The sequence below is a fragment of the Rhyacophila brunnea genome, unplaced genomic scaffold, assembly GCF_057557595.1.
Source record: "Rhyacophila brunnea isolate RB1 unplaced genomic scaffold, BYU_Rbru_1.0 scaffold_23, whole genome shotgun sequence".
Lineage (NCBI taxonomy): Eukaryota > Metazoa > Arthropoda > Insecta > Trichoptera > Rhyacophilidae > Rhyacophila > Rhyacophila brunnea.
The window spans coordinates 24,391,915-24,404,137 of NW_028232893.1; the positions used below are offsets into that span (position 1 = coordinate 24,391,915).

Consider the following 12,223-nt stretch of genomic DNA (forward strand, 5'->3'; position numbering starts at 1 on the left):
CAGGACTAACTATTTGTCATTTATTTTAAAAAGTAAAGCGATTCGAAAAATTTTAATGACACAGAACGTTTTAGTTGAATACTATTTATTAGATTTTAAATAAATAAAGAGTTTATTGTGTATCAATTCGTTTTAAATATGCTTATCATTTCCGCGATTCCGAGAAGACAGGAAAAAACGGGTCCAATGGCCTTAAGGAAATTTGAGATTTTGGCTTAGATATCACATCATAGAAATTATTGAACTAGCTATATAAGGCGGCTCTCGTGGTGCAGTGCGTTAGGCGCTTGCCTTCCACCTGGGAGTTCTGGGTTCGATTCCCGGTCAGGACACATATTTATGTGTATTGCTCAAAGCCTGGGTGCTTGTGATTGTTAAAAATTACTAACAACCACCCTGTATGAAAAAGCAAGGACATGGTTATTAATAAATAACAAAAATTGCGAATTTCAGTTGTGTTACTAACGGTTATAATATAATTTTAAATCGTATATACGAATTAATTCATGTTTACTAACCCTGGTGCCAGTGAAATACCGTACTGGTAGGCAGGTCATGCGTTGTTTGGTGTAAAACGTTCTCAGAAGGTGGCAGATTAAGGAAGCGATACGAATAATATATCTTTTGACGGTAGATAACGTAAAGAAAAAGAAGAACCAAGCTTTGCCACAGAATCAATAACGCGGACATTTATTAGTATCGCTCGTACCAAAAACATCACACGAAGTCACACAGACACCACCAGGACACGGCACTGAGAGCATATCTAAAAAAAATGAGGGACTATGACTGCTGTCCATGTGACGGCTACACATCTCAAAATGTGCGGCATGTCATCAACGACTGCCAATACTAGAAAAGGAACGACGGACTCTATAAACTCTGTGTAGACAACATACTTATGAAATTGATTCCATAACACCTCACGAAATACTAAACAACACAAGAGAGCTACACAAAATATTTAATTTTGGACATAAAAAAATGAATATAATTAACTGCAATTTTCATCTAACACTGTAATCGAGAATTTTTTTCAATATATGGTCTATAGGTTTAATATACTTCTCTCAACCACCTTGTATGAAAAAGAAAGGGCATGGTTATTTAAAAATATATAATATATAAGTATAATGAGTCAGTATGATTCCTCTCCCTCCCGTCGTATGTAACTTGGTTTTATTCTAGAAAAGTTCTATGGTGAGGAGAAATATCATTCCGTCTCATTACATGAGTTCTCCAAGTCGTTTATTTTTGTAGGGTTGATAATGGTGTTACAACCGAAATAACTATCGACTAAAAACACATGTAGAATTTAATATGATATAATATTATAACTAAAATATGCATTATATTAATTTAAATGTTTTTAAAAATAAGTTTTGCATAATGTATTAGAATATTAGTAAGTGTGATTGTACCTAGTATTTTTTTTTTTACTATGGCGACATTATGATTATAGCAGTAGGTAAGTAAGCATATTACATTTTAATTAGACTGAAAACAGAATTACATAGGTACACATAATATTATTTGTGAAATGAAAGCAGGCGTAGCATTGCTCGAAGCAACCGTTATGCATTACGTGATCATAGGTATATACTGCAAAAATAGATAAGTACCTGTTTATAATATTCAGTATATTTTAAATGAATTAATTCGTTTGGAAATATTTGTAGGTTCAACAAAGTTTCAGGTCCATTGGTTAGTATATTAAGTGTTACTGTTAATGTAATAACATTGAATACCTGATAATAATATTTTTTCCATTTTGGATTTTACACCAGTGGTTTCTCGAATTTTTTCAATTCTTGAGATAAATTTTTTATTCTCGAATTCAATATTATTGATTCATGAGAATTCAAAAGTGATTATTGATATCACAGGATAATTAATTTAAGGCATTACGTGACCAAGCTTTTCTGAATTTCCTTAATAAAACAAATTGTCAAACTCAAGAGTTTTCTTAAGGCCATATAAGATTATCACTCAAATTCAATTCGATTTCCAAAAAATTCTCAAGAGACGAAAAATCTCGATCACACCTCTACTCCAGCTGAAGTTCTCAATAATCTTATTAATTTGAAAGTGTGCGAAAAAATAAAAGCATTATTACTTATATAATAAATGATTAAATGAATAAAAAAAATACTGTGTGAAATATAGTATAAAGTGAAAATAAACATGGATACTAACTTATAAAATTCAGAAAAACTCTGAAAGCATTAATGACGCCACCACCAAAGCTGTTATCCACGGGTTTCTCATATTCTTTGCTATCAATTGTTCTATATCCATTGTCAATAACAAAATTACTTCTTCCATCACGATTCACTCTGTTATTCGCCGGCTGTCCTTTGACTCTTACGATTCTGTAAGTAATTGGAGCTGACTTAGTACCGGTCTGCTTAGATCCATTGATCCTAACAACCTCGTTTGGTTTTGCAGACCCATTGTTGATTTTCACTCTCACTGTCAGACCGCTTCCACTTCCGTTGTTGGCGACTGGCAGCCTAGCCCCATTTCCAGTAGGGCCTCGGTACCCTGCCCCGTTTTGCGCCTGGAAACCGCCAATTTGACCTTGAAAACCCACATTTGGTGAAACTGCACCACCTTGTACGCGAAACCCCAAATTCTGTGGGAAATTAACTTGTCCTTGGATGTTCACGTTTGGTTTTTGCGCTGTCTGGGTTTGCGAGTTTGAATTCTGCAACGCTTGCGAATTCTCACTTTGTGGTGATTCTATCTGACTTTGAAATGCCAAATTGTTTGGTATAAAACCTTGTCCTAAAGTATTTGCTATAATTCCACCTACATTGGGTATCAACACATTTTGGGGTGTATGAATTCTGACATTCCGAATAATCCCATTTGGAACTTGAATATTCACATTTTGGGGTGTGATTTGACCTTGGAATAAATCGTTCGGTAATAAACCAAAATTTCCTTGAAACCCAACTGGTGTTCTATTACCTTGTCCCTGGGTTCCAACATTAACGTTATTATTTGGGACCCCAATATTAATGCCAACATTTGGTAAAATACCGCTCGGTAATTGGAAACCGAAATTATTGATCGGTATGTTGCCTTGTGTTTGTATGCCAACAGTTGGAAACACTCCACGGTTTCCTTGAAAACCACCATTGTTATTTAACGGTATTTGAACTCCTATATTAGGTATTACACCTCGGTTTCCTTGAAAACCAACATTGTTTATAGGAATTTGAATTCCAATATTCGGTATAACACCAGGGTTATCTTGGAAACCAACATTGCCAATTGGTACTTGCCCTTGTATATTAACATTAGGAACATTCGGAATAATCCCACGATTACCTTGAAACCCTACATTATTAAACGGTACACCAACATTTCCCTGTATCCCAATATTGGGTACAAAATTATTTGTCCCCTGAAAACCAACATTATTAAAGGGCACACCCACATTCCCTTGTACCCCAACGTTAGGTATACCAGGTGAATTTTGAAAGCCAACATTATTCAACGGTACCTGTCCGATAACTCCTACATTTGGTACAACTCCATTAATTCCTATACCATTATTGTTGACATTGAATGGTACACCAACTTGTCCTTGGATATTAACACTTGGAAGAAAACCGCTTTGTAAATTAAACCCGTTGTTCAATGGGACTCCGGTTTGGGTTTGTACACCCACATTTGGTATAACAGTACTAGTACCTTGGGCACTTATAGTAGCCGACGCTATGGAATTTTGTCCTTGAGCTGGTGGTGAAACATTTCCAATATTTACTTGAAAGTGATTAAAGTTACTTCCATTTTGTTTCTGTAAAGCAGTGTTAGGTGCTTGAGTGCTAGTGGAGTGATGGTTATTATGATTGTGGACATCACTGTGATTAAAATGTGAACTACCACCGTGATGATGATCATAGTAAGCATTAAACCCGCCCGAGTTCTGTCCTTGCAGATCACCAAATCCGTCACCGGCTCTAGGAATTATAGGGCGCCAATCTTGACCTTGGAGATGATCAACCGGTCCTCCTGGTCCTGCCAAGACGCCATTTGCTAGTGAATGAATTGGGCGACTTGCTCCGGGTCGAACCAGTCCGTTAGGTCCTCCAAGTCCACCGGGTGGTCTAGGTCTTCCGAGTCCTCCGAGGCCACCTGGGCGTCCGATGGGTCTCGGCCCCCCGTGTCCTCCAAGACCTCCTGGGCCTCCGATGGGTCTCGGTCCTCCAAGTCCTCCAAGAGGTCCCGGGCCTCCGATGGGTCCAGGTCCTCCAGGTCCAACAGGGAATCCAGGTCCTCCAGGTCCACCAGGGAATCCGGGTCCTCCTAATCCTCCAGGGCCTCCAGGTCCTGCGAACCCAGGTGGTCCGTAGCAGCACAGAGCTTTTCCAGGGGAACACTTACCCTGAAAATGGAAAGATAATACTATATCAGGCTGATATTCTTTTACTGTAGGTCAGGTTAGGTTATTATTATATGTTAGATTATTATATGGCCATTTTAACCAGGCGGTATAAATGGGTAAATATAACTCTTTTCACGTTCATATTTTTTTTTTAAATCGCAGTACATAATAAATATTATGATGTAAAAAACTTTATATTCATTTTGATTTATGCGAAGTGCTAAGTGATGCACAATTATTAGGTACCATGATTTTAGAATGATCCATTTTCTATCGGCATGACTGTAATCTATACAGTTCAATAACATAGATAAGAATTTGTTGATAATTGTATACAGTAGCCAGTGATTTTTCTTAAATCCATTATTAGAAGTATATATAAAAAATAATGCAGAAATGTTTCATAAAACAACCAGTTTTTCCATTAAAGAAATAAGAAAACAAATGTGGAAATTGACATTTTAAACGTGTTTTCAATTCTGTCAAGTTAACTTGTTCCAACTTTCAATTTATAAACACGAAGGCGTGTTTCGACATATTATTGTGATTGAGTGTTGCCAGTGCCGTTAGAGCTCTCTCCAGATTTTCCCGATTTTTCATTTTTCTTTTGTTCTCTTAAGTGATTAGTAACTTATTTATTGGGGCGTCGAAATATAAAGCGAAGTTGGAAAACTTTTTGACGTTGGAGTTTTTTTTTTTTTGAAAAATATCGACTTTTAAGAGCGTTCGCTGTTTACGGTGTGTTTTCATATTATTATTTAGAGTTGAAAATTTTTCGGTTTACTGGGAATTTAAGTTGTTTTCTTTAACCATTATCAATTAAATGGAAAAATCTTCTTCCTTCTTTAGAAGTAGGTAACTATAGACTATAGATTTTTTTCCAGCGGGTGAAGGTGCATAGAACATTACACCTTATCTGTAATGTCACTTTGGGCTACCCAGCCCACTACAAATATTTCAGTTAATATGCATATCGTTACAATAGTCAATCAATAAATATTAATAAAAATACTTCCGTGTATTAATTAATTCTAACTTCACACCTCAAATCACGTTGGGGTCACCAATATAATATAGCTGTTTATTCAATTTAGGGGGTCAGCAATTTGTAGTTGTTTGGTTATTAAGTTTATTCTAATGGATTTAAGTTGTGTACAATTCCGTTTGAGTAGTTTTTTGCGACTCGGGTTTCTCATTTCGGCATCTTCAGCCACTGTGTATACTCGCCAAAAGGCAAATACAAACACTTTGTAATACTTTTACAAACACTACAATTTGTTTGTTATATTTTTTTATTGTGATCCTTCGATTAATAGGTAGATGATAAAGTTTTTACCTACTTTATTGTATTGATTTGTTATATAGGGAAGTTAGAATTAATAGTATTCGTTGTCAGTGTGTATTTGCCTTTTGGTGAGTAAACATATTGCCTGAAGATGCCGAAAGGCAAAACTCAGGTCGCAAATCGACTCAAATGGAATAGCATAAAACTGAAATCCATTAGAATTTAAATTTAAATTACCTAAGTTATTATTCGGTCGATAGTATCAATATTAAGTTTATGTTTTTTATGGATGTTTGATTGATTGATTTCTGCGTCGCGATTAAATGACAATGTACTTACTTACTTACTTGGGGTATTGGCATATATTATGGGGCACCAGATAGTCTTATCTATCACCGTTATATCAAGTATTTGTCTGTAGGAGTGCCTTTTATATGACAATGTGATCTAAGTAAGTTTTTTTCTGAGCAGTGCTGCATTATCGACTGCGAGTGTTAATTGCACACTTTATAGATAGATGTTACTAAAATTTATCGTCTAATAGGCTGATTATTATAGGCATTACCATAAGCTAAGGTCTCACCCCAAGAACTCCTGGTGCAATGCACTGGAATTGACTGACGCATGAACACTTTCTATTCGGTCGCTCTAGTCCTCCAAGGGCTGGGAAAGGACCTTCCAGTCCTGGTGTGAACGGTCTGCTAGGCCTGTAAAAAAGGTAATATTTCATTTTAGATTACTAATTTAAACATGATCCAATTTTAAATTCAATTAAAAGGGGTTAACGATTATTTTTTTAAATTAGATAACGCAACTAAATATTATGGTATTCAGTAGCCTCCCGTGGAGGTAGGCAGATTGAGCGTCGCTTGGGAGCGGCAAACCGAAGAGAATCATTTGATATATATAGAAATAGCTAAATAATCTTGGTAACAAAGAAAATATCTTTCCATTAAAAAAAATCAGCTCACTGGTAGGAAACAAAATGTATTAATTAACATAAATTTTTTAACACGACTGTAATTTTTTGTCGTGTTCGCGATATATAGTTTACTTCCGTTGCCTTTCGACGTCCTTGGTGACCATTAACGATATGTGTAGATTTGCGAATAATTACAGTATGATTTATTAACCAGTGCGCACAGATGTTAATTCCTCAAGACAGCAAATTATGATATACATGTAAGAAGCCACTGTATTACCAACGTCAAAAAAATCCCCACATTTAAAAAATATTGATAAATAATTGGTAAATATTTTGTTAGTAATGTATCCATACAACACATTTTTTAGATACTGGAGTTATGAAAGGATGATAAAAAATACTGTATAAAAATTGGGCGGCAATTTTGCGCTGCCTAGGGGCGGCATTTTGTCTAGGGACGTCACTGATGGTATTCCATGTAGATTGTAGAGTAATAATAATACTTTTATATCAGCTAAAGCTTAAAAGTTTACTTTTATTAGAAAAATACCTAAATAAGGTATTCTTTTATCAGGCAAGGAAATGAGTTGGTTGAAATAATTACTATTGTGATCTATTTGCTTACTTTTTTTTTGCAATAAACTTTTATTCATAAACGAGTGTTATACAAATTATAGCACAAACTTACTGTTGTATTAAATATATTTTAGTTTTTACTTGATTCGAATAGCCTTATGCAAAAAGAAGTTATCCCACAAAACAAGTTTAATGAGTTAATGAATATACGATGATGCATCATATATTATACAAGTTTTTATAGAAAATACATAACTTGGAAAAGCTTCATGACTTATACGGAAAATTGTGGGTTGACTAGACATATTTTTTGCCTGTTAGCAATAATGCCCTAAACCAGGGATGGGCATACATGAGATCAACGAGAGCCACATGCTGGATTTTCATATATATAAAGAGCCACACCGTTGTCACATTTTGAAAGGAAAACTCGAGTAAATACAAGTATAATGGGGAAAGAAAATACCTATATTTTTATCCATTGCCACTGAAAGTCATCCGGTTTTCTTTTATTTCCTCACCGCCGCCCTTTGTAATATAATTTTGGAAAAATTAAATAAGTTTTTAAAACTTTTTTTTTTGATTGGATGTTTGGCCTTTGGAATAATTCACAACGTAAATGAAGAGCGGCAGATGGTGAATCAAAAATAGGAAAAAAGTGAAAAAAAACTCAGAATATAAGAAAATTCTTCGTAATAATACATTAATCGTATAAGTTTCTCAAAGCGGTCTTGAATTTTTATGCGTAAAGAATGTTTTTAAAAATAGAGTTTTGAAATTTGGCGTAGGTAAAAATGAACAAAAAAATGGTCAAAATGAAGCTATAAATATAGAGGGTAAACTCTATGGCTTGCAATAAACGTATCACTATTTTTATTGAAAGGGAACCCAAAATGCAATTACTCTACCAAAACTGAGTTGTTTAAGGCTATACCTCAGTTGAGGCATGCTCTAAAAAGACCGTGGTTAGGCGATGCGCGGATTGTGCAAATGACGCGTGCCGAACGAAATATAATTTGTCATATATATCCAACATGCGTCCATTTAATGTTCTGTTTATTGTTCTATTAATAACAATAATAATATATTCATTGACATGTTTTCTTTTTCAAGTAACTGGGTAACGTTTTTTAGTCATATTTACACGATTTAAGAATTAATACCCTCGTCGCCATCACGAAACAAATCGACGTGCAGTCACCTCGATGGTCCGTCTCCGATTGGCGAGTACTGCGAAATTTCGTTCCAAATACTGTTCAAAATTATTTTCCGTTTCACTGAAGTATCGCCTTAAGGCTATACCTCAGTTGAGGCATGCTCTAAAAAGATCGTGGCTAGGCGATGCGCGGATTGTGCAAATGACGCGTGCCGAACGAAATATAATTTTTCATATATATCCAACATCCATTTAATGTTCTGTTTATTGTTCTATTAGTAACAATAATAATATATTCATTGACATGTTTTATTTTTCAAGTAAATGGGTAACGTTTTTTAGTCATCTTTACACGATTTAAGAATTAATACCCCCGTCGCCATCACGAAACAAATTGACGTGTCTACAGCTCGACGTTCACTCTCTGATTGCCAGCGAGTCCAAAATTTCGTCGCACCTATAGTTGGAAATTATTTGCCGTTTTGCTGAAGTACCGTCTTAACTGATATTTAACATCTATATACCTACGAATACAAGCATTGAGTGGTCTAATACAGCAACGATAATGATAACCGCATTTTTAGTATATAAGTACGACCGCAGTTGGAGGATCGGACTGTCTGATTAATTAACTTATTATTAACTATTATTAACTATCATTAACTTATTATGATTATACTTAATGTTCTCTGTTATAAAATGAAGCCTCAGCCTATTGGAAGTATCTATTTGCAGAAGACGAAGCATGCGATTTATTACAATTTACTCATCATTTATATTTTATAGTGTTTAATTAATGAATTCGTACCTAATAGAATTAAAAAGAAAAATTACATGATAAAAAGATCTTTTTATATACCTACAATTTTAAATTTCCTGTTATGCTCAAACTTGTACTTGATATGAAGTAAATAAAAAACAAACAAACAAACAAATATGGAATACTGAAATGTCATTATGACATTTCATTTTGATTTCCATAGTAACGCACGTATATATTAATAATTTAGTTGCTAGGACCACCCCCTTAGCATCCAATAATAGTCTTTTACTTTTTACGGATTTTTCTGAAATAACTTTCCATACAAAACAGAATTAACTGAAAATGAATTCAATTCTGCTTACAGATGGCTAAAAGTATTAAAAGAATGCATTTGCATCGTGTTCTGATATATTATAAAAGTTTCAAATGTCTAGCTAGTCGGGAAGTCAGTTAAAAATCGATTGCAAGATTTGTACTGGACAAAAAACAACCGGATAAACAAGAATACGAGCTAATAAAAACGTTGTAAAAAATAAATATTTTTAAAAGATAGATAATTTTACAATTAAGAAAACACCCATTATAAATAATGTGAATCTAATCTTATTATAACATTTTATTTTAAGGTTATGTTTATCATTTAAATGTAATTATGAATATGATTTTTAATTAACTATTTTTTTCATTCAACGATTAATAATTCACAAGATTTAAGAATGTAACATTCCAATTATTGAACATGCATAATTTTGAAAACACTTCTGAAAAAATAATATATTATAACTTATAACCAATAGAAAAAAGTAAGACGAATCGAACCTACATATCTCGGGTATCGGGCACACGTACATAAACCACTATGCTAAAAAGGAGTCATACTTAATTGCGACAAATTTTAACGAATGGCTTTTGGAAATTTGGAAATATGGAAAACGCTTCAGAAGTATTTCCAAATTATGTATGTTGAATAGGATTTTGATTAAGTTATGATTTTATCCCATTCGCTGCGGACTTTTAATTAATATTTAATTACCACATTTAAATAATATACTAATTATATATAATGGCCACCTGATGGGCAACGCACCAACTGCGTTGGACGCAGCCAGTGGGTTTGTAGTATTTTATATCTAATTATATAACATATTTCAATACTTAATTAAAATATATCTATAAAAACATGTATCATTTGTAATTTGTCGTTTATTTATAACGAATCTAGTTTTGGCATGGTCACAATAGTCAGTTTTGAAGGCGCAACGTCATTAATTTATTATATTATAATGATTTTGAATTAAACATAATAAATGTATTATATATTATAATAATTGTACCTACTGAATCGTTTTTTCATTATATTATTCAATAATAATCCATACTTGATGTACATGCAAGTGTATTGCCGTGTTATTAAAACTAAATGTTAAAACGTGGTCAAAAAATCTAAAAGGTTGACAATCTCTGCTTTAAATAACAATTCGATTAAGGCAGATAGCGGATTCAGTATATAAGACGTCAGGAAATGAAGTATAAATGGATTTTATCTTAGCATATCGATAAAAAGAACTAGTGCCTGCCGTATAATATGTGTCGACTCTTTAATTCAGCACTATCTATATTCTATCACATCCCTAGCTGCGATGAAAGAATCTTTCAGAGGCATTACTACTATTGAAAGCTCGAGAAATTAATCTCATTGAAATATCAAAGAGCGCGGCGAAAAGCCGGATGTTCGATTTTATTTGAACTTTTTTAAATGTCGAACGTTGTTCTACATTTTAATATATCAGAAGAGGGCGGTCAGTTTTCGAACAAAGGTTTGTTTTTTTTTGAAATTATTGAATACTATAGGGCAGGTTTATACTAAGCGTTGATCGAGGGATATATTTTAATCGACCATACCATAGTCATGTAGGAATTATATTATGAAAATTTAAAAAGCGTGTATATTCAGTCAGTGACGTCCCTAGACAAAATGCCGCCCCATGGCAGTGCCAAAATGCCGCCATATTTTTTTAAAACTTACATTACTTTTTATCATCCTTTCATCATTCATGACTCCAATATCTAAGAAATGTGTTGTATATATATTGTAATATATACCACTAAATCTAATTTAAATGCCATATTTGCTTCAATAGACTCCAACTTGATATACGAGGGTGGGTCAATAAGTCCTTAGAAAAGCCGACAGGTGGCGCGACTAGTACTGTACGCGGTTTGTTTTCATGCAGCGGCACTACCGATTCAGTATGCTGCGAAGTTTCAATCAGATTGGTCGGGTTGTTGTGTGTTTCTCGTACATTCAAAAAAAAAATTTGCTTGTGGAAAATGGAAAAATGGAAAATGGAGAAAATTGAGTTTAGAGCTGTTATTAAACATTTTAATATAAAAGGGTTAACAGCAAAGGAAATAAAAAATGAGTTGGATTTAGTTCACGGCATATCTGCTCCTTCACTTGCAACTATTTATAACTGGTTAAATGAATTTAAACGTGGTCGTACATCAACAAAGGATGAACCACGCTCAGGACGTCCTGTAGAGGTGACTACACCAGAAATGATCAATAAAATCCACGATATGGTGTTAAGTGACCGAAGATTAAAGTTGAGTGAGATAATTGAGGTTACAGGGATCTCAAAAGGTAGCGTCATTTCTATTTTACATGACAAATTGGGCATGAAAAAAATTTCTGCAAGATGGGTGCCGCGTTTGCTCACAGTCGACAATAAACGCAATAGGGTGGTGGCCTCTAAAGCCCTGTTGTCGCTCATGCAACGCAATCCGGATGAATTTTTTCGTCGCTTTGTGACTGTAGATGAAACATGGATACACCACTATACTCCCGAGACGAAAGAACAGTCAAAGCAGTGGATTGCGAAGGCAAACCATGTCCAAAGAAGGCGAAAACCGTAAAATCAGCTGGTAAGGTTATGGCTACTGTATTTTGGGATGCACGTGAAATTATTTTCATTGACAATTTGGAAAAAGGAAAAACAATAACAGGGGATTATTATGCATCTTTATTGGACCAGCTAAAAAACAAAATTGAAGAAAAACGGCCTCATTTAAACAGGGAAAAAATCCTCTTACATCAGGACAATGCCCGTGTTCACACATGT

General features: G+C 34.2%; 2 protein-coding genes across 3 annotated transcripts in view; one reads left to right on the top strand and one right to left on the bottom strand.

The window, feature by feature from the left end:
• Positions 1-12,223, top strand: part of LOC147069759 (uncharacterized) — a 281,909-nt gene that overhangs the window by 32,764 nt on the left and 236,922 nt on the right. The gene's annotated exons all lie outside the window — the stretch shown is intronic.
• LOC147069760 (uncharacterized) overlaps positions 1-12,223 on the bottom strand; it is a 190,794-nt gene that overhangs the window by 13,749 nt on the left and 164,822 nt on the right. For both annotated transcript variants that reach the window (XM_085950271.1, XM_085950270.1), the window contains exons 5-6: positions 6,265-6,388; positions 4,000-4,396 (exon numbers count right to left, since the gene is read on the bottom strand). In XM_085950271.1, coding sequence (XP_085806397.1) covers positions 4,000-4,396; positions 6,265-6,388 — 521 coding nt within the window. The remainder of the gene's footprint in view (positions 1-3,999; positions 4,397-6,264; positions 6,389-12,223) is intronic.